Raw genomic sequence first — 23,249 nt, 5'->3', positions numbered from 1 at the left:
GCCTTCTCTGATTCCCAAGTCAAAGTGTCATGTCTCTCTGACGTCTGATGAGCTCCCGACAGGAGGCGTTTACGACAGAGCCCTGCATTTCTCTCTCTGTTTATTTGACTGTATTCTTCCTTAGACTCTAAGCTCTATGAGGAACTATTTCTAGCTTGTTCACTGTTCCTTGATGTCTGCCTGCATTAATCAGATTTCTCTAAAGAAACTGAATCGATAGGATGTGCGCATATACAGTGATTTATTTTAAGGAATTGGCTCACGAGACCTGTGAGCACTGGCAAGGCTGAAACCTGCAGAGCTCCGGCAGGCGGGAGACCCAAGGAAGAGCTGAAGTGGCAGCTGCAGTCTGCAGCAGAACTCCCTCTTCTGGGGGGAACCTCTGTCTTTTCTCTTGATCGAATCAAGGCCACGCACATTATGGAGGGTAGTTTGCTTTAGTTCAAGTTACTGATTGAGGCGGGATGAGGATGATGCTTCTGTGAGTCAAGGAGCACCAGAAGCTGGGGGAAGCAGGAGGAGAGTCCCCCTCACAGCTCTCAGAAGAACCGACCCTGCCAACACCTGCACCTTGGACTCCTGGCCTCCTGTGCTACGAGGGAATACATTTTTGTTGTCTAAGCCACAGTGGTTGTGCTACTTCTTTAAGGAAGCCCAAGGAAATGAATATAGGAGTGAAAATGTCTAAGACGCCCCACAGTGCCCAAAGGCATCAAGATTCAGCAGTAGGTGCAAATGCTCCCTGTCTAAGAATTATTGTCCAGAGCGGACCCAGTATGCGGACAATAAAAATAAACCTGAAATCCTACGAGGAACTAAATATGAGCCCCAGGTGTACTATGGAACATCTGTAGGGCCTGTACAATCTCTAGACAACTAACTCCCGAGATGGCCTTCCTTCCCAGGTAGATTAATGCCTGGCATACGTCCACTGTACTGCGGTATTATAAACACAGAACTGCTAGGGAGAAAGCAAGCAGCATCTTTGGTTGTTCATGGGAAGCTGAAACATGCAGTTCTGCAGAATCACCACTAGATGCCACTCTTGGCAGACATAAGAAAAAGCTAAGTACCTCTTTAAACCACTAACTGCACCTGTCACCATAGCTATCCTTAAGAAAACAAAAATAGCAAGCGTCTGGGAAGATGTGGAGAAGGAGGAACCCTTGTGCACTACTGGTGGGGTTGTAAATTGGTGCGGCCACTTTGGAAAACAGTAGGAGGGTCTTTAAAAAATTAAAAATAGAATTACCATGTGATTCAGCAATTTCACCGCTGGGTATTTACCCAAAGAACACAGAAACACTAAATTGAGAAGATGTATGCTTCACTGATGTTCAGTGCATCACTGGTTACAGATAGCCAAGGTATGTGTCCACTGAAAGACAAGTGGATAAGGAAGATACAGGATGTAAATATACAGTGGAGTATACTCAAGTCACAAAAAATAAATAAAATCTTGCCATTTGTAACCACAGTGATGGATCGAGGAGGTGTTAACGCTAAATGAAGTAAGTTGGACAAAGAAAGACAAATTCTGCATGATCTCCCCTATGTGTGGAATCTAAAAAACAAAACAGATGAACAAAACGAAGTGAAAGCAGACTTAGAGATGCAGAGAACAAATGAGTGGTTGCCAGAAGGTGGGTGGGATGGTGGTGGAGGGAACAGGTGAAGGGGATTAAGACGAACAAACCTCCAGGCGTGTAATAAATAAGCCCCAAGGAACATCGTAAATAATACTGTGATACCTCTGCACGGGGCAGATGGTTACTTGACTTACTGTGGGGATCAGTTCTCAATGCATATAAACGTCCCAGCATTGGGTCGTACATCTGAAACTAATATCATATTGGAGGTCCACATTCTGATTTTTAAAAATGTTTATTGCAATAGTACCTGAAAAGTTTGGAAAGAAGAAACAAATATTACCCATTATCCTAACACCCAAAGGTACACAACTCTCAGTTGCGTGTAATTCGAGAGCCCTGTCTGCACAACGTGCTGCACTGAGATGGTGCAGGACTTGGGTAGGAAAGTCCTCCCAAGTGCAGGGCCGAAGCTGGGGAAAGCAAGGCTGTTAATATCTAGGAATCACGGGGTAGGAATCCAGGACAAAAACGAAGAGTGCAAGAAAAGGCCAGAAACAGAAATACCAAAGCTGCTTTCTGGAGAGACAAGGACAACCACCAGGCGGGAGAAGCAGATGGACTCACGTACATCAAGACCAGGCTGGAGCAGAAAGGGATTATCTGTTAAGCGCTCATGTGAACCCAGGCTGCGGGTACACCCATTACCCTTTAGAGCTGCGAAGTAGGTATCCATAGGTGCAATCACAGGCATTTTTAAAAATGTTGTCTCTTAACAGAGAATGTTAAACATTCTGTGAATTTTCTTAGCCATCATAAGAATTTCACCTTTAATTAGTAGGTAATAGTTCAGGTTATATATCACACCTTATGCCTTCGTCCCCCTGTTGTTTGAGTGTCTGTTATCCGCAGTGTTTGCAATGTTAGGTAGTACGTTTCTATTGCGTATTTAGTTATATGGTCCCCACTCTTTTTCCCGTATTTTAAACTTTGATGTAGAAGATGAATGCCCTCTTGTAACACAAGTATTAACCATCACGAGAGAGATGACAAATATCCTAAATATTCTGTCTAAACTACTTTTGCGGAGATGTATTTCTGTCTGCCTATCAGATCTGATGTTCTAATAACCACAGTGATGAAACTTAGTATCATTTCCCTTCCTTCCTTAGCACTTGTACCACTTCCTAAGGGTCTTCAAACTATAGGAATCAGATCTCTAGGCAGCACAGACAGAAATGCAGCGTGAACAGTTTAGGGCAAAAGAGGAATGTATTCAAAGGCCAATGTCACCATGAGACGGTAGCCAGCCTCAAGGGTAACTGAAACCAGAAACTGGAACCTCAGCAAGGCTCTCCTTCATCTATTCCTCTAACCAATCTCAGTCTGCTTTTATCCATGAAACACAAGGTGTGCCTCCCATCTTCACCACTGAAGAGTACACTCTCTGGCGCCAGTTTCTAAAGTTCCAGGGAAGAGCTTAGGGACATGCAAGACAGACCCTGAGCGGGTGATTAAAGAAAACTACTAAACAACTTCCAAACCTGCATTTCCTCACCAGTCAGCTGGAGAAAAACTTAGTACTTACAGTAGGGGGCAGTTACAAGGATTAAAAGAAATGCCATGTAAAGCACGTGGGGAACACTCCAAATGTTTTCTAAATTACTGCTTGACTTAAAAAATCTATGCTACTCCAGGAAATCAGATATGCCACCTCAAAATATGTTACCTTGACCTAAGGGTCATTTTTAGCTGAAGGCAACTGAGAAGAAGCGAAGAAACGCTGCCTCCCCCCTTTTACCCGGACGGGAAACAACGTCCAGTCACCAGGGACAATCCAGCCTCTCGCCAGCTGAGCGGGCGCCAGAGGATGTCGCACGGCGGACCCTGTTAGCACAGCGCTTACCTTCCACTCCTAAACTCCTTTCCCTTTGGTCACCTCTCTGCACACCTACTGCTCGTTGCTAAGACGCCGAGTTCAAACCACCTCTTTGAGTGGCTCCTCACCGAGGTCTCCTGCGTGTGTGCACAACGCACATGTTACACTGTCTCTTTGCTCTTGGTCTCCTCCGTATTTTCTCAGTCTGATTCTCAGGGTCTCGGCCAGAAAACCTAGGAGGGGAGAGGAGAAAGGATTTTTCCCCCTCCCTACAATACCATTCAGTGGCTCAAATATCTCTTAAATAGTTGCCAAGTGTGCCACGAAATGAGAGAAAGTATTTACACACATATATCTTACACAAGACCTTTATTTAGGATATGCAAATATCTTCTGCAATTCAATAAGAAGACAAACAAGCCAGTTAAAAATGGGCAAAAAGGGAGTTCCCACTGTGGCACAGTGGGTTAAGAACCTGACTACGGTGGGTTGGGTCACCGTGGAGGCGAGGGTTTGACCCCTGGCCCAGCGCAGTGGGTTAAACAGGTTAAGCAATCTGGTGTTGCCACAGTTGTGGGTCATAACTGGGGCTTGGATTTGATCCCTGGCCCAGGAACTTCCGTATCCATGAGTGCAGTCATTACAGAAAAAAAAAAAAAAAGGCAGAAAAATTTGACAGCCAGAGAAGATATACAAATGACCAAAAAGCACATAAAGGGTGCTCAAGATCATTGAGAAAGTGCAAATTAAAACCATAGCCAGGTACCACTAGATACTACCCACCAGAAAGGCTAAGATTAGAGAGGCTGAGTGTTGGCAAGGATGTGATGAAGCTGGAACTGTTGTCCAGCCCTCGTGGGAGCGCGAGATGGCACGACCACTCTGGAAACGTGCTTAGCAGTTACTTCAATCTCCCACACAATGACCCACTGCTAAGAACTTACCCAAGAGAGACGAAAACCTATGGCTTGTACGCAAATGTTCATAACAACTCTATTCAAAACAGTTAAAACCCGGAAAAAAACACAAGTCCAGGGAGTTCCTGCTGTGGCGCAGGGGAAACGAATCTGACTAGTAATCGTGAGGATGTGGGTTCAATCCCTGGCCTCGCTCAGTGGGTTACGGATCCCATATTGCTGTGGCTGTGGCGTAGGCTAGCAGCTGTAGCTCCAATTCGATCCCTAGCCTGGGAACTTCCACATGCTGCAGGTGGGGCCCTCAAAAGCAAAATAAAATAAAGTAAAAAAAAAAAAAAGAAAAAAAAAGCTGAACTGTAAAAAAAGTCCATAGACAACAGAATAGATGGGTAAAGAAATAATATATCTACACAATGGGATACTGCTCAGCAATAAAAGGAATGAGCTAAAATACACCACTGGCTAATTTAAAATCATTATGTGTATGAAAGAAACCATACACAAAGGAGTACATACTGCATGATCCCACTTATATAAAATAAAAATTTAAAAAGCAAAATAATCTATGGTGACAAAGAGCAAATCAGCAGCAGGACAGACCACAAAGGAACATGAAACATCTTTCTGGGTTGATGGGAATGTTGTGATACTGACTGTGGCAGCGTTTCACCGCATATACATTTAAAAATAGTTGTTGAGGAGTTTCCACTGCAGCACAGTGAGTTAAAGATCCACTGTTGCTGCAGCTGTGGTGTAGGTCGCAGCTTCAGCTCAGATTCAGTCCCTGGCCTGGGAACTTTCACATGCTGTTAGAGCAGCCAAAAGAAAAAAAAAATACTGAATTGAATACTCTAAATGGATATACAGTATCTTTATAAAGCTGACTTTAAAAAGCTGCCAGGTTCGTTTCTTAAAAACCTAAAGATAACTCTTAGTATACAATCCAGCAATCGCTCTCCTTGGTATCTGCCCAAAGGAATTGAAAAATCATGTCCAGATAAAATCCTGCACACTGATGTTTTTAGCAGCTTCTTTTTTTTTTTTGTCTTTTGTCTTTTTAGGGCCACACCTGCAGCATATGGAGGCTCCAGGGCTGGGGTCTAATTGGAGCTATAGCCATCGGCCTACACCACAGCCACAGTAACGCCAGATCCAACCCGCATCTGCGACCTACACCACAGCTCACGGCAATGCCAGATCCTTAACCCACTGAGCAAGGCCAGGGATCGAACCAGCAATCTCATGGTTCCTAGTCGGATTTGTTTCTGCTGTGCCACGATGGGAACTCCGATATAGCAGCTTTATTCTTAACGGCCAAAACCTGGAAGCAACCAAGATAGGTGAATGAATGGATAAACTGTGGTATATCCAACAATGGAATATGATCCAGCACCAAAAAGAGATAAGCTATCCAGCAATGACATAGAGAAAAGGACATGCATATAACTAAGTGACAGAAGCCAGTCTGCGGCCCTAAGGCCAGGACATGGCCTCTCTGATCTCTCTGAGAGCCTGCTCTCAAGTGGCGAGGGAAGAGCCATGATACAGAGAATTTCGGCAGCAAAGATCAGGTAGTTAGAACATCAAAAAATTCCTGTTAATTAAAGAAAACCAGATAGCTCAGGTAAAGGCATCTGGCACTTTTCTGTGCACAGGCAGATGCAAAGTTACAGCTCACGGAGGCCACGCCTCTGACGTGCACCTCAGCTCTCTGGGCCAGCACCCCTCATCTCTGATCTCCTCGGGGTTCATGGCAGGGGGTGGTTGCAGTGGCTGACTGCTGGATAGAGGGCATCCTGTTTCTGTCCTGAGTCCCCTCAGGGCTTACCATTGTGATGGCTTGATGGCAGCAACATCCTTTGCTTACTGATATGGCAGACGTGGTTTTCCTTGTTTTTTGTTTTTGTTTTTGTTTTTCATTGATACAGGTTATTTGACATCTCCAAAATGCAGTATCCTCATTTATTGAAAGAAAAAATGCCTACCTGACACAATTGCTCTGATGATGAAATGAATTCAAGCTACAGTGCAAAAGCTGGTGCAGACTCAGAAAGCAGAAACGATGTCTTTAGATACAAGCAGGATGAGTGCTTTTATCCCACAGTGGGCGAGGAGACGCTGAGTGTGAACTATGAGTACAGCAGATGATGTTTTCACACCAAAACAGCAGGAATGGGCTGTGTTTTCTTTAAAGAAGGACCGAATGAAGAAGAGAAAACGTCTGTCTTACTTGCTATAAAGTAAATGCTTTTGTGCTTCTGTGCTGGGCATGTAGATTTTAGAAATCCCTAAAAACCCACTATTTTTTAGGGCAGTTTTAGTTTCAGAGCAAAACTGGGCGTAAAGTTATAGCGAATTCCCTTATACTCCCTTGACACCCCAATAACCTTGCCAGCCAACATCAGAGTGGTACATTCGTGACAGACGATGAACCAGCACTGACCCGTCATGATCACCCAGCGTCCACAGGTTTCATAAGCGTTCGCTCTCAATGTTCCACTTTCCGGGGGTTTGGACAACAGTCTTGCGTGTACACGGGACTATCCTCTCGTAGAGAGTGCTTTCCCTACTATGTGGAAGATGAGCGGATAGCAGATTACTGGTGGAAGAAGGGTGGAAACCAGTGGGCTCCGAAGTGCAATCCGAGTGACCTGAGCTTCAGTGAGGACTGGTCTAACACGGGGCACACGGTTCGACGGGGGGCGCTGGCTTCCAGGGGCCTCCATGGACACTGACTCCTCCCTTCTCTCCTCGCTTTCTGCCTCCCACCTTCCATCTCTTTCTCTCTTTCCGCCTCTCTCATACCCATCTATTGATCCAGTCTCTGGCTCTGTGGCACCAGAGACCAACGGAAGTTTCACCTTCCAGTTTCTAAGCCTTTAAGATCTCGGTGCTGCTATAAGGGAAAGAACTTCCTCCTGGCTCCTCTTGTTTCCCTTCTTCCTGCGTAGAAATGATATTTTACTTCGCACTTAAAGTATTGTTTCTTTAAAATTACAGGAGAAAAACCGAAGGGTTCCTGCTGTGGCTCAGCCAGTTAAGAACCTGACATAGAGTCTGTGAGGATGCGGGTTCAATTCCTGGCCTCACTCAGTGGGTTGAGAATCGGGCCTTGTCAGAGGCTGCAGCGTAGGTCACAGATGCGGCTCAGATCCAGCATTGCTGGGACTGTGGTGTAGGCTTCAGCTGTAGCTGTGATGTGACCTCTAACTCAAGAACTTCATATGCTGCAGGTGCAGCCATAAAAAGAAAAAAAGAAGAAAAACTAAAATGTTTTTGTACAGAAACCAAATGATCCACATGCAGCCATTCTTCTGTTATATTACTTTTTTCTCAGAGGAAAGTTTATTTTTCTTTTCTTTTTTTTGGCTTTTTACAGCCACACCTGTGGCATATGGAGGTTCCTGGGCTGGAGGTTGAACTAGAGCTGCAGCTGCTGGCCTACACCACCGCCACAGCCATGTCACACCTGAGCTGCATCTATGATCTACACCTCAGATCACAGCAATACTGGATCCTCGACCCACTGAGTGAGACCAGGGATCAAACCTGCGTCTTCATAGAGACTGTGTTGGCTTCTTAACCCCTGAGCCACCAGAAGAACTCCTCTCAAAGGCAACTTTTATAGTAAATGTTCAACAATATTAACGATGCTGTGGATGGGACAGACAGAGGGCCAAGAAGCCTAGAGTCTACTCGTGAGCGCACGGGGTCTGGCCTGCCGATGAACAGGGCAGAGGGCTCTGCACGGGTGGCTGCTGCATCGCTGCACTTGCCAATCCAAGTGGGGAGAACACCCAGCTCCCCACATTCCACGTCGCAGCTTGGCACAGGATCTGCGGCAGGCAGGTCCTGGGAGAAGACCGACACAGACGCAGCCCAGATCTCTGCGGCAGGGTAGACACTTCACTTCCTACAGTCAGAACGCCCTGACCCGCAGCCCCAGCCAGCAAGCACACAACCTGCCCACTCCACGCTATGGCCTTGCCCTAGATCAGGGATGACTGCCACAGGAGAGGCATGCGACCGTGACACTGTCTGAGAGGAGATGCGGGCACCTACACCAGTCGCCCATCGCGAGGGCACAGGCCTCTCTGCAAGGCGAATGGAGCCTGATTGAGCCCGACCCTCAGGTCTTCTACTCCAACAACAAGGGAGCAGACCCGGCCCCCACGGGTGGTCGTAGCCACAGAGCAGACAGGAAGTCCCATCTCAGACCATGCAAAGGCTCTAGGTCCTCCAATACCAACCACAACCCCTAACAAGGTGGTGATGGCCAGCACGCCTTGAGGAAAGACCTGCCTGGCATCCGGATCAAAACCAACCCTCATACCAAAGACACTGGACACACACAATCTACACAGCAATGCTCCCACATACCAAAAAACCCCTCAAAGACCACAACAGATAACTGTTTCTCCTACATTCATAGAGACAGAGAAAGGTAAGTAAAGTGAAAAGGCAGAGGAAACACTCCCAATTAAGACAGCCGGAGAATTTCCCTGAAAAAATAACAATGAAAGAGAAAATCAGTCTACCAGACACTGAGGTCAAAGAGTTAGTAATAAAAATGCTCACTGAATTAAGAAATAGAACCGATCTCAATACAGATTATTTCAACAAGGAACCAGAAACTATAAAGAAGACAAAATTAAAAACAGATAGCTGAGTTTCTGAGATAAAAAAAAGCAAGCTAGAAGCACTGAATTGCCAACTTAATGACACAGAGGAAGAGATCTGGCAGATAGAATAAATCACCTAATCAGGACAACAGAAAAACAAATGAAGAAAAAAAAAGAGAGAGCAACATATGAGATCTAGGAAATAACATAAAGTGCCAGCTTACATACAATAGGGGTTCCAGAAGGAGAAGAGAGAGAGGAGAATCAATAGGGTATTTGACGAGTTTATGGCTGAAAAATTCCCAAACCCGAAGAAAGAACAGTAATGCAGGTACAGGAAGCACAGAGTCCCCAACAAAGTCAATGTAAACAGATCCACAGTAAGACATGTCATAATTAAATGGCAAAAGTTAGAGAAATCTAAAGTCAGCAAGGGAAAAACAAAGAATCATCTACAAGGGAGCCCCCATGAGACTATCAGCTGATGGAGGACCCAAATAAACAAAAATACAAAATGAAAGAGGGGAAATCTTGATACCACAGAGATCAAAAAAAAGATCAAAAGAGGAGATCCCCTTGTGGCTCAGCAGAAATGGACCTGACCAGCAACCGTAAGGACACAGGTTGATGCCTGGCCTCCCTCAGTGAGTTAAGGATCTGGCATTGCTGTGAGCTGTGGTGTAGGTTGCCTCCTTTGTTGTAGATGAATTGACTATAGCTGGGTGGGTTTATTTCTGGGCTCTCTAGTCAGATCTGTATGTTTGTTTCTGTGCCATTACCATGCTGTTTTGGTTACTGTAGCCTTATAGAATAGTCTGCATCTTTTGAGAATATATGCTCTAGGATCAGAAGAATTAATATTGTTAAAATGGGCATACTATCCAAAGCAGTCTACAGATTTAATGTAATCCCCATCAAAATACCCAGGACATTCTTCATGGAACTAGAGAAAATAATCCTAAAATTTACAGGAAAGCATAAAAGACCCTGAAATTGCCAACACACTCTCAATGAAAAAAGAACAAAGCTGCAGATATAACCCTTTAAGACTTCAGACTATTCTATAAGGCTACAGTAACCAAAACAGCATGGTAATGGCACAGAAACAAACACACAGATCTGACTAGAGAGCCCAGAAATAAACCCACCCAGCTATGGTCAATTCATCTACAACAAAGGAGGCAAGAATATACACGGAGAAAAGACAATCTCTGCCGTAAGTGCTGCTGGGAAAACTTGAAAGCCACATGAAAAACAATGAGATTAGAACGTTCCCTCATACCATATATAAAAAATAAACTCAAGATGGCTTAAGGACCTAACTGGAAGATAAATAACGTGAAAATCCTAGAAGAGAACATATATAAACTCTGACATAAATTGTAGCAATATTTTCTTAGTGTCCCAAGGCAGGAAAAAAAAAAAGGAAAAAATAAACAAATGGGAACTAATCAAACATCGAGGTTTGGATAGCAGAAGAAACCGTCAATGAAAAGCAGTGACAATGTACGGAATGAGAGTAAATATTTAGAAAGACGCAAGCAGTAAGAAGGTAACATCCAAAATAGAGAGGCACTCATACGACTCAATATCGAAACAACAAAAACCCAATCAAAGATGGGCAGAAGACCTGAATAGATGTTTTTCAAACAGACACTAGCAAGCACATGAATAATTAGCAATGCTCAACATTGCTAATTATTACAGAAATGCAAATTACAAGCACAAGGAGCTAGCATCGCACACTGGTCAGAATGGTCGTCATCAAAAGTCTACAAATAATAAATGCTGGAGAGGATGTGGAGAAAAGGGAACCCTTGAACAGTGTTGGTAGACATGTACATCAGAGCAGCCCCTCTGGAAAACAGTACAGAGGTTCCCTAAACAGCTAGAACTAGAACTACCATGTGGATCTGCAATTCCAGTCCTGGGTATATATCCGGAAATAATGAAAACTCTAAATCCAAAAGATACATGCTCCCCTGGTGTTCATCAGATTGTGATTTACAACAGCCAAGACATGGAGGCAACCCCAGGGCCCATCGACAGACGACTGGCTTAAGGAGAGGCGGTGTATATATGATGAAATACAACTCGGTCACAAAAAAATGAAATCTTAATATTCACAGAAATATGGACGGGCCTAGAGGGTATTCTGCTTATAAAATAAGTGAGACAGAGGAAGGAACTATATTACAGCACTTAGATGCAGAATCTAAAAATTAATCCAAAAGAATGTATATACAAAACAGACACAGATTCACAGACATAGAAAACAAACGTATGGTTACCAAAGGAGGGGGAATTAGGGATAAGAGATTAACAGATATAAACTACTACACATGAAACAGACAGGTAACAAGGAACCACTGTATAGCTGAGGCACGTATACCCAGTATCTCGTAATAACCTATAATGGAATATAATCTCAAAAAAAAAAAAAAAAGTATCACTATGCTATACACCTGAAACTAACAATATATTGTGAATCAACTATAAATTAATTTTAAAAATAAAACATAAGGTGAGACAATGAATACCATGCCCCCCGCTAGTCCTGATACATAAACAGGCAAGCAGCTTCCCAGCAAAGGTGAGTTCTAACTGATGACAAGAGATGTGTTCAGCTTACATCACAGAAATACTCTTCTAATAAAATACAAGTAGCTGAAAAATGGAACTTTTTTCGACACTGCAGAATACGTGCACTATCTTATCCGTAAGCGGTGAGGCGGTACCTACGGTAGAAGTAGAAAGTCCAAGGATTTTTGAAGCAGAAACTGTTCTCAGGACTTTACTGCCAAGGTTGCAGAGACTCCTCTGGGCCAAAAACATGCTACAGGATAAAAGAAAAATATTTTAAAAGGAGTAAATACATACTTACATCTCCATTAGACACAGCTAGCTAATAGGCCATAAGCTTGTACAAAACGGGAAAACATTTTTTTTGACAGCTAAGTTTTCTTTCTATGATATAACCTCTCATTATTAGACTTGCACTAACCATTCTAAGAGAACCCTCCACATACAAATTTATGCATGTGTCATTTTAAACTAGAGATTTGTAAGGATAAAGTGAATTCAAAAAAATAAAGCTCTAATTGAGTCAAGAGCTTTCAGCTACAGCAAATGAAATCCAGAATATTTCCATCTGAGACCTCCTTAAATTCAGAATCATCTGAAGTCACTTGTAAAAGCACGATTTGTAACAATCAAGTTGTTAGAAACAGATTATTTAGGAAGTTGTTTGAAAAGGATTATAGTAGGTCCTTGATAAATATAAAGAATTTATGAATGAATCTTCCTTTGTTTTCTCAGATGGTACATTCTGAAACAACTCCATAAGACAGCCAGTAAGCCATTCGAATAGATGCCAGCTGCCTAAGAGGCGTGATTCTGATTTCTCTATCTATAAGGAATTCACTAGCAATCACAAGTAAACAAAGGGAGAGTAAAGCAGAAAGAAATTTTGCTGCTCTGCTGCCACTCAGAGGTCGAAGCATTCAGGCCAGCAGAACTCCCCAGAAAGTTTTACTCCAAAACTATTCTAACAGTGGATGGTATTTCCTTTATCTCTAGAAATCAAACTTTTAGAAAAAACAAAACATTTTACGGATTCAAAGGGACTGCTGAAAGTAATTATGTTTCAGTATAACTAAGTCATACTGAATGGTAACATTAAGTTACCAAAATGTTAAGGTTACTGTGAAAAATAACATGTTGGATGTTGCGTAAAAAGTGAAATAGAAAATCCTGACCTTGTAAAAAAAAACCTTGGCAGAAGTGGCAGCTTCCTGGCTATTTTCTGCATTACATCAGCCTGGGTAAATTCTCTGCAAAGCACTTTCTGCTCCCTGGTTTAGCTGATCACTCAGTCGTTCATTTGATAATTTAATGTGAGTGTTATAAGCAGGGGCCTGGTGCATTTAGTTCACCTCTGTCTCGTCTGCACCGAGGCGGCGCGTGACAAATGAAAGTGTCAAATGACTGAGCACACCATCAAATTATGTAATCAAATGAAGTGGACTATTTCTGACGAGTCCTTTAGAAAATTTCTTGGTAAGTAATTACCTCTTATGTTTTAGGCCTTTCAAGTCAAAGACCAGCTTTTCTTAAATCAAGAAATGCCTATTCTTGGGTCACTAATAATTCTGTTCAGGAATAAATTAACTAGGGACAGATTTGATGTGACCAAATAACAGAAACTACATTGAACAATCTTCATTCAGGAGTTATTTGATTAAAGACAAATTTTTTTCAACAAATAAATGCCCATAAAGGTCAACTTAATTTCTTTGGTATTAGGACAGTATAAGGAAAACGCTTTCTTGCAGGTAGAAAGTCAGAGGGGGTGGGGTGGGGAGGGAGGAAAGAGGACTAGGTCTGAACACCTAGATTCTAATACTTATTCCTGATATTAATAAAAGTTCCCTGGTGGTGCAGTGGATTAAAGATCTGGTGTTTTCACAGCTGTGGCACAGGTTCAATCCCTGGCGCTGGAATTTCTGACATGTCGGGGGTGTGGCCAAAGGAAAAAAAAAAGGAAAAATTACTGTCTTCTGACAAGTGCCAGACTCTTGTTGGGCCTTGTCTCCCCATATTTCAAACCATAAAAAAAAAAAAAAAGAGTCCTTGGTTTGAAGGTCATCTCAGAAGGTACAGAAAGGCATTGGCTGGTCAAGTGTGTGCTTAGATTGCAGGTTTTGGGAGCTTTCACCCCAGTTTCACCATTGCCGCACCACTACTGCCCTCCCCTGCCTCACTCATATTATCTTCTGACCTGCTGAAAACTCCTTGTTATTCACGAGATTTTGTCGTTCTTCTCCAAGTACCGTGATCACCCCTGGTTATGCCAAAGTCGGAGAGATGACCCGTCCAACAAGGGACAAGCCCGTGCCTCCTGCTCTTCTCTCCCATCCACCCCGGTCCCTCTCCTACAGTCATACCCTGCACCTTGCCATGACCTTGGTCTGGTCCAACTCCAAAACAATTAATTCAAGACTTCTGTTCTTTGACCATAAACTACCTATCCTTTCAATTTGCTTAATTATTTCAACTAATACTATTCTTTCATCTCATCAAGAATTCCAGGAGGCTGCCAATCCTTTTCCTGATCAGTGCTCACCTTCCTTTATTTTCCAACTTAGATGCACCTTCCACCACCTCAATACTGTTCTTGACCATGGCCTAGCTCCCCTTGTCCGTCTTCTCACCCACCTATAAGACCAAGCCCTGGATGGCCTCAATTACACTGTCTGTTCGTCCCGTGAAGCTGTGCCTGGCGAGACAAAGTCACAAAGGATAGGACTGGTTTCACCACGAATTCACGTGATTGACCCCTAACTGATCTCCAACTTTCGCTGGCACTTCTACTCTTTTTTTGGTGAAAGATGGCAGAGGAGTTCCCGCTGTGGCTCAGTGGTAGTGAACCCGACTAGCGTCCATGAGGACTTCGGTGTGATCCCTGGCCCTGCTTAGTGAGTTAAGGATCCGGTGTTGCTGTGGCTGTGGTGTATATAGGCCAGCAGCTGCGGCTTAGATTCGACCCCTGGCCTGGGAACTTCCATATGCCAAGGGTAGGGCCCTAAAAAAAACAAACAACCCCCCCCTACCAAACAAAACAAGACAAAAAGATGGCATAATATGCCATTCCCAAATATGCCACTTTGGCCTAAGGATTATTTTGAGGTAAAGGCATTTGAAAAACAGAAGAGACAGGAAGAGTGATCTGATCTCGAGAAAGTAGGAGATAAAATTCCCTTGTGAATGATGCATTCCCTGCAGGGGAGGAAAAGAAACTTTTTTTTTTTTTTTTTTTTAGGGCCACACCTGTGGCCCATGGAAGTTCCTGGGCTAGCAGTTAAATTGAAGCTGTAACTGCTTACCTACACCACAGCTCACTGCAACGCAGGATCCTTAACCCACTGAGCGAGGCCAGGGATTGAACCCCATCCTCATGGATGCTACTTGGGTTCATTACCCCTGAGTCACAACAGAAACTCCCAAAAAAAGAACCATTCTTTTTTTTTTTTTTTTTTGGCTTTTTGCTATTTCTTTGGGCCGCTCCCGCTGCATATGGAGGTTCCCAGGCTAGGGGTCGAATCAGAGCTGTAGCCGCCAGCCTACGCCAGAGCCACAGCAACGCGAGATCCGAGCCACGTCTGCAACCTACACCACAGCTCACGGCAACGCCGGATCGTTAACCCACTGAGCAAGGGCAGGGATCGAACCCGCAACCTCATGGTTCCTAGTCGGATTCGTTAACCACTGCGCCACGACGGGAACTCCTATTTTTGTTTCATAGATATGTTGATTTGTGCTGCATTTTTTTAGATTCCACATATAAGAGATGTTATTCTTCTTTCTCTGATACTTTGCTTAGTATGATAATCTCTAGATCCATGTATGAAATAGACTTTTTGAGAAGCACTTAAAAAAATTTTTTTTTTCTTTGCTTTTTAGGGCCGCACCTGCAGCACATGGAGATTCCCAGGCTAGGGGTCCAATCGGAGGTACAGGTGCCAGCCCTACACCACAGCCACAGCCACGCCAAATCCGAGCTGCATCTTTGACCTACACCACAGCTCACGGCAATGCCAGATCCTCAACCCACTGAGCAAGGCCAGGTTTCGAACCTGCGTCCTCATGGATCCTAGCTGGGTTTGTTAACCGCTGCACCACGATGGGAACTCTGAGGAGTGCTTTTCTAAAGCAATGAACATTCCATGTGCATACTGACCAGTAAGCTCAATGAATAAATAAACTGGGATGGCACAGAACAGAAAAGGTGGAGGAAATCGAAAAGTATGTGGCTTTTAATTCTAAACAATATTTTCATTGTGTTTCTCATTTACCCTTAAAAACAATATTCTGTGAAGGAAATCATGAATCATGGTGATCTAATAAAACTGATTATGGCATATAGTATATCTAGGATTAACTCCGCAGTCATATACCCATGATCAAGAGAAAACTGTGCTATTATCTCTGGAGGAGATGGTTTAAAATGAAGATACAGAAGATATGTATGGCATAGCTGGGGGTGACCTGAGGCTGAGAAGGCTGATGAATTGTTGGAGGATCCAGGGCGAAAGGTGAGTAAAGCCGTCAAAAGAACTGTGAGACGTTTGAAGCTGTAGACTTCAATCCAAATGATCAGTGGATAATGACTTTGCATGTGGGAAGGAGAGGCAGAAGGAATCAGTTGATAATGTCACAAAGTCCAGGATGTTCAGGTTAACTGCAAGCTCAAGGAAGATTAAGGTGCGGTGACAGTGAAAAGAGGTAGTGCTAATTAATGCACAAACCTGGTTAAGAGTTACCACAAACAGCTTTATTTCTGCTTCATGCTCTGGACTTTAGTCCACTTCTACAGCCATGTCATCGGAGCAAGAGTGGGGAAAATCAGGTAGGTTTAGCTGGCACAAGACAAGTTAGGACACGTGCTTTTGCAAGTTTCTGAAAAGCTGTTTTGTGAAAAGGGAGTCCGGGTAACTTATTACAAATTTCGTAGAAGGCAGCAACAGGTCTGACTGGTGTTTAAGTTGCAGCAGCTGGGTCTCAGGCCCAGGGGAGCTAGGACTTTGTACAGGGGGCTGTGGAAGGAGCAGCTGCCAAGTTCCTCCCTCAGGTAGCAAAGAAGGAGCCTGCAAGACGGAAAAATTGGGTGGCAGGCGCCAAAAGCAACAAATTGGACAGCTTTCCGCTCTGATTGAGAAACTATGGGCTCCCCTAAGAGTCGTTTCTGCGGCAAGTTGACAGCTGTTTTCCTTCGCATGAAGAATCCCCACTGCTGCCAACTGGAGTGGGCGTCAGCTTCCCTCACCGTCCACGAAGTGCCCCAACTGCCAAATCCAGCGCGAAAGGGGCGGACGAGGAGGGGCCCAGGGTCCCACCCGCAGGCCAAGCACCTCGGCGCCTCCTCCGCAGCAAACTCCTCCAGGCCCGCGTGGGCCGTATGCACCGGCCGCGCGCCCCGGAGCCGGACACGAGTCCAATCCTGAGCCGAGTCCAGCCCGGCTCTTCCTCCCACCCCGCAGGCGCGGCCCCCGCGCGCACCCAGCGGCCCCCTCCCTCCCGCCTCCTCTCGCGGCCCCGCTCGCGGAGCCCAGGCGGCCACGGCCTCCCCGCACCCGTACCTTACCGACGCGCCACTCACATCCCTTCCGCGAACACCTCGCTTTCCGTGGCCCAAGTCCCGCGAGAACTGGAGAGTGCGTCGGGGCGCTCCGACGTGGGGCGGGGCCTGGCCGGGAGTCAGAGCGCGGATTGGCTGAGGGTCAGCCGGGTAGTGGGCGGGGCACCGTCGGACGGGGAAGCGACCCGGAGGAGAGGAAGAGGGAAGGGAGATGTGGCCGGGGATGGGCTGCGGGCTCGGCCCCTCCGGACCGACAGGATGGGGATGGAGGCCAGACGAGTGTGGGGCAGGATCCGGGCTGCGGGACGTGGCTCCTCCGGGTAAGGGGGGCGGGGCGGGGTCTTGAATGTGGTCCGAGATGGGGTGCGACGCTGAGGTCCGGAGCCCTAATTGGAGGTGTGTGATGGGTTGGGTTGGCCCAGTGATAGGACGCGGGCAGATTTGGAAGGAAAAGCCGGTTGTCGGGTCCCAGGGCTTAGGCGAGGGGAGGGTTGTATTTATCGAGATGTTAGCCGGTGCAGAGAGGGCAAGGCTAAGGAGAGTGTGCAGAAGGGCGCGTGGGTGTATTTATCTCCTGGGGTGGGGGTGAGAAAAAAAGCAGAGAGGAATTTACGTTCCTGAACAGTAAAAGCGGGTGTGATCAGAGGACAGAATGAAGGGGCCGTGGAACTGAGGAGGAAAATCAATGACAGTTTAAAAGGGAAGGAAAATCGGCCAAGAGAAACAGGAACACCACGAATTACTCGTTTTTGAAGGCGGTGTTAGCAAAAGGAGAGCCTTGTATTAAGCATCGAGCTTCATGCTTCAATTTTCTTCCTTTCCAATTTTAAGAAGATGGGAGGATAGAAGGAGTGGGAGGGGAGGTAGCATTGTTATTCACGTCCGGAGGAAAGGAGAGAGATAACTTTTGGTTGAACTAGGTTCGCCGAGTTTCAGAGGCGGATGGAAAATTGGCTGTGTGCAGTTGGGAATCTCACCCCTAGATCGTGAGCTACTGTCAGGGCATTCGTTTGTCAATACTCTTCAACCAAAAGGCCACCAGGAGCACAACTGCAGTCCAAAAGCTGGTTTTATAACTTTACAAAGAGGGAGAAAACACACCTTGGGAACCTTGGGTCGTTTGAATAATAGAGTGTTAGAAGAGATCCCTATTCAGGGATCCCTATTAATGGATCTTGTCTGTTATGCCCCTTCCTCGTAGTCAGAGACTGACTGATGCTGATGTCCTTTTAGATTGCGGTACTTTCCTGGAGGAGCTCCGCCATCCGTGCCTCCCAACAGTGAAGTCTTAATGGTAAGTGTTTGCTCAATTTCTGATGCCAGGTACGGTGTTTCTTTTTCTCACGTGTAACATGCATGAATTGAGAACAGAGGTGCACAGGCTTCTGGGGGAAATGGGCAGAGAGAGCGTGTGTCTCCAACCTTTAAGAGGAAGAAAAGGCCAGAGACAAGCAAATGTGTATGATGGTTTGAAATGGTGTTGAGTGCTGTGGACGAAGCCGTGAGGATGGGAGACTGCGGGTCGTTTAATTAGGAGAGTCAGAAAAGGCTTCTTTTGAGGAGGGAACAGTGGAACCCAGAACTGAATGATGAAGAGACGACTTTGCCAAAAATGATTCTGGACAGAAAAATGGCAGTTGAAAAAGCCTTGGTATGGGAGCAAACTGGGCATGCAAGGACGAAGAGGGAGACCCCTGTGTCTAAAGCACAGTCATCCAGGGCTACGCGCTTCCAGATTGGGGTGGGGGGGAAGACAGGACCAGATCATGCAGAGCCCTGAAGGCCCCAGAACTTTGATTTTATTCTGAAGCAGCCACCAGAAAATCTTCATCACATTTTAGGAAGGACACTATCGTTTCTTCGGAGAAGAGACTTGGAGGGAGGTGCGGGTAGAAGCGGGAGCATCTGTTGGGGCGTAAGAAGGAGCAGTGAGGCTCTCCGGCCTGGGGTGGGCCTGGGGTGGGCAGGGGAGGGAACAGGGCTGGGGTGGTGCGCTTCCTCACCCTCCACCATCACCTCTGGTTTCTCTGAGTCAGACCCTTTCTGTTTAAGCTCCTCGGAGCATCAGCTGCCAATCAGTCTCTTGCTGAGGCAGAGGAGGAACAAGAGCTGCTGTGTGGAAACTTAGGGTGGGGAGCTGGTGATCTAGTTGTTTAAAAGGCCTTCAGGAGTTCCCTGGTGGCTCAGCAGATTAAGGATCCAGCGTTGTCACTGCTGTGACTAGGGTTGTAGCTGTGACATGGGTTTGATCCCTGGCTTGGGAACTTCAGAGGGCGGAGCCTTAAAAAAAGCCTTTAAAAGACCCTGTTTTTTTTTTTTTTTTGGTTTTTTGTTTTTTGTTTTCATTTTTATTTCCGAACCTTTGGAGAGTTTTGTGGGGATGGAACTAGTTACTTTTTGGCTTTTTTTGTGACTGGTCTGGGACTCAGCTTATTTGAATCTGGTGTCTGTTTCTCCCTGCCTGTTTGCTTTCTAACATCTATAATCTTATTTTCATTGTCTTTCCCTTTATTTTTTTTCTCATGGTGTTATGACTTAAAAGACTCTCCCCACTGTTATTTCAGTAGTAGTGTTTAAGGAGAGAAAGAAAGAAATAGCTTTGATTTGCCATGTCTTGTGGTTGTTGCTGGTTTACAGGCATGCTCATGAAATGACTGAGGAGCAAATGCTGGGCATTTGAATGCTTTCTTCATCGCTCTAGTCTTGTGTTATTTTTTACTCATGTTGGTGTTTAAGTGACTCCTTGGAATTAATAGCTAGTGGGTGTACCTTTCTTATCCTTGTGCCCATTCGTTCTCTGAGTAAAAAGACAGTATCTCCCTTATGTAGATAAAGACTTCTCCATTGCTTCATTGGAGGACTAAAAATAGTCTGAAACACAGCAGACAGACGGCAGTATAGCATAGCTGGCAAGCCAGAGCGCCTGGGTGCAGTCTCAGCTCTGCTGTTTTCCAGCCGTGTAACCTTGGCAAGTTACTTTATTTCCCTGCGCTTCAGTTTCCTTACCTGTAAAACGTGGGTAATAGATCCTTCCTTACAGTGGTGTTTTGTAGGTTATGTGATTTGTTAGATCTAAAAAGTCTTTAGATCTACGCTCAGTTCTTCCTGAGTCCTACACAACTGTTCCTTCAGGGAAAGGGGAGGAGACTTCTGAGAGCGGGGCTGGCAGTTCTGCACCCGTGTTTAGTATTCTCTTCTTCTGCAGCAGTAGAACCCCCGGATGCCCCCGAGTGTGTGGATGCTTGGTGTCAGTACTGCCTCTCCAGCCTCGGTGATGGCTGGGTGAGCCATGTGACTAAATTCTGCCAGTGGGATATCAGTGGAAACTGTTGGGCTCCTTCTGGGAAATGTCTTGCCGGATCATTTGCCCTTCGAGCCCCCTGGGTGTGTCATTTCCCCACCCCTTCGAGTGCAGACATGTTGTCTGCAGCCCTTGGACCACCAGGTGGGATCTTCAAGAAGAAGATGGTAGAGCAGTAGGATGGGAGAGAAGGAGCCTGAGCCCTGACGTCACGAAGCCACCCCTCCAGCCCTGGATCTACCAGATCGACATGAGGGGGCATCAACCTCCGTTTGGCTTAACCCTTTCACATAGGTCGCCTCATGGGCTGCCGTAGGACTGCTGAGATGGTTTGCTGCCTCCTCTCGCTTGCTTAGCAAAGGCATCTCACTTCGCTTTCACGTGGGCCTTCTAGGTGACAGTAGAGTGACAGGGAGGAGAACAACGTGGAAGTTGTTAGCGGTGCCTCAGTGCTTCCGGAACTGCTTCTTAAGAGGCGTAAGTCACTTGTAGGTGTGAGGGGTCAGGCAGGCAGGACTGTATTCTTGTTTCACTCCTGATCTGAGAGCAATACTAGAAGGAATAAAAGACGATAAAGTCTAGGTTCGTAAGTCGCTAAAGCCTCGGCCATCTTGCATTCCTGCAATAAAGGTTTATGTTCTTCAAAGTTGCTGTGATTAGATCTTAGGCATTTTCAACACACTTACACGCACACAGACACACACCTACCCGCAAAAGAGTTAACTGTGTTAACCACGGGAGGGAATTTTTTTGGTCTTTGTAGTCATTCTACACTATATTTAAGGAATCACCATATTGTATACTTCAAATGTATGCAATGATAGTTGTCAATAAAAGAGCTATGCTTTCTTCTTGGCTTCATGTAGCTACTTTAATTGTAATATTTTAGGCATGCATTTTTTGTTTTTTTTTTGTCTTTTTGCCTTTTCTAGGGCTGCTTCCCGCGACATATGGAGGTTCCCAGGCTAGGGGTCTAATCCGAGCTGTAGCTGCTGGGCATATGGAGGTTCCCAGGCTAGGGGTCTAATCCGAGCTGCAGCTGCTGCCACAGCCACAGCAACGCGGGATCCAAGCCGCGTCTGCGACCTACACCACAGTTCACGGCAATGCCGGATCCTTAACCCACTGAGCAAGGCCAGGGATCGAACCCGCAACCTCATGGTTGGTTCCTAGTCGATCGTTAACCACTGCGCCATGATGGGAACTCCATGCATATGTTTTATTACAGTAAAGTAATACTTTCCAGCCAGCTAATAATAGTTTACGAACTTGAGTTTAAATATTTCAAAAAATGTGATAGGGGAGTTCTCACTGTGGTACAGTGGCTTTATGATCTGGCTTGTCTCTGTGGTGACACTGGTTTGATCCCAGGCCCATGCCACCTGGGATCCAGCGTTGCGGCATCTCTGGCAGAGGTCCCAGCTGCGACTCAGATTCAGCCCCTGGCCTGGGAACCTCCACATGCCATGGGTGCAGCCAAAAAAGAAAAAAGAAGTAGGAATTGCACATTTGCCCATAGAAAACTTGCCCAGGATCACTGTGTATTTCTTGAGCTGTCTGCCTATCTTTTCACACACACATTTAGCTGGATGTATAGCAATTCAGTTATTAGCATTGGTTACTCAAGATGAGAAGGTCTCCAGTCTTGGAACAGTTTTTAAAAAAACAAAGTGAATTTTGACTTTAAAAATAAGTTTGGTAGAAAACATTTCAAAACATGCGTTCCATATGTAAGGTATAATAAGAAAAATTGTCCTTTTGGAAACTCTGACCGGTGCTGTGCCCTTGGAGACGTGGATTAGGTCTGTGGCTGCAGGCCGATGGGGTTGGAAGACGCTGGGGCGCAAGCATCGAAGCCTTAGGACCCGGTAGAGGTGGCTCTTCTCAGGAGGGGAGGGGTCCTCTTTCCTTTTGCAGGCCGACTTGGCCTCTGGAATTTCGGGCTCTCATTCAAGAACAAGCTTGTCTGGTTCTCAGCTCCGGGAGGATTTCTCTGGCCCCTGCTCTGTGCTCCCGCAGCCTGTCCTGGTGGGCAGTGTCCTTTTGGTCCTGCTGCTGGTCCTAAGTCACTTGTGCGTGCTTTATGCCATTTTAATCTCCAGAGCAATGACAGGAACGTAAGTCAGCACCAGGCTCCCTAGGTCTATGAAGACAGGAACATGACAAAATCCTTCTTGGGGAGAAAAAGGAGAAGACTGCTTTCTAAATAGTATAAAGAGTATAAATAACCATTAAATTCCAGCAACTTTGCATATGACATTGAATAATCAAGTGGTAAACTTTGGGTAAAAGCATCCGGAATGCAGTTGGGATTCTTTGGTTCCAACTTGCAGAAGCCCTTTTAACATTTCTTGTAAGGCAGGTCTTGTGATGGAGGGCTCCTTCAGCTTTTGTTTGTCTGAAGATGTCTTTATCTCTCCATTTCTGAAAGACAGCTTTTCTGGGGATAGTATTTTTTTTTTTTTTTTTTTTTTTTTTTTTTTTTTAGGGCCACACCAGTGGCATATGGAGCTTCCCAGGCTAGGGGTCCAAATGGAGCTGTAGCCGCTGGCCTACACCACAGCTCACGGCCACACCGGATCCTTAACTCAGGGCCATACCTGTGGCATATGGAAGTTTCCAGGCTAGGGGTCTAATCAGAGCTGGAGCTGCTGAGTTGCTGGTCTGTGCCACAGCAATGCCAGATCCATGCTCTGTCTGCAACCTATACCACAGCTCACGGCAATGCTGGATCCTTTAACCCACTGAGCTAGGCCGGGGATCAAACCTATATCCTCGTGGATCCTAGTTGGGTTCTGAACCCA

General features: G+C 45.5%; 2 protein-coding genes across 41 annotated transcripts in view; one reads left to right on the top strand and one right to left on the bottom strand.

The window, feature by feature from the left end:
• KYAT3 (kynurenine aminotransferase 3) overlaps positions 1–17,215 on the bottom strand; it is a 56,251-nt gene extending 39,036 nt beyond the window's left edge. For 3 of the 40 annotated variants that reach the window (XR_014844858.1, XR_014844861.1, XM_003125926.5), the window contains exons 1-2: positions 17,146–17,215; positions 11,750–11,843 (exon numbers count right to left, since the gene is read on the bottom strand). Coding sequence is in view for 13 of the 40 variants with exons in the window: in XM_003125926.5 (XP_003125974.1) it covers positions 11,750–11,842 (93 nt within the window). In the remaining 27 variants the exon portion in view is untranslated. Of the gene's footprint in view, positions 1–1,252; positions 1,379–1,783; positions 1,900–3,495; positions 3,702–11,745; positions 11,844–16,314; positions 16,654–17,145 lie in introns of all 40 variants that reach the window. The other 37 variants (XR_014844862.1, XR_014844863.1, XM_005663713.4 and 34 more) reach the window with 33 other exon arrangements.
• The window catches only part of LOC146404280 (uncharacterized), a 39,073-nt gene continuing 32,208 nt past the window's right edge, over positions 16,385–23,249 (top strand). Inside the window, exons 1-3 of the mRNA XM_085020985.1 lie at positions 16,385–16,415; positions 16,744–17,464; positions 18,378–18,438. Of these exons, the coding sequence (XP_084877111.1) occupies positions 16,385–16,415; positions 16,744–17,464; positions 18,378–18,438 (813 nt within the window). The remainder of the gene's footprint in view (positions 16,416–16,743; positions 17,465–18,377; positions 18,439–23,249) is intronic.

The sequence above is a fragment of the Sus scrofa genome, chromosome 4, assembly GCF_054392235.1.
Source record: "Sus scrofa isolate SSC_HxYL_T2T_F1_AM1 chromosome 4, Sscrofa_HxYL_maternal_Yorkshire_Landrace_v2.0, whole genome shotgun sequence".
NCBI classification, from domain to species: domain Eukaryota; kingdom Metazoa; phylum Chordata; class Mammalia; order Artiodactyla; family Suidae; genus Sus; species Sus scrofa.
The sequence above is the reverse complement of the archived record's forward strand: the minus strand, read 5'-3'. Positions and strand labels throughout refer to the sequence as shown.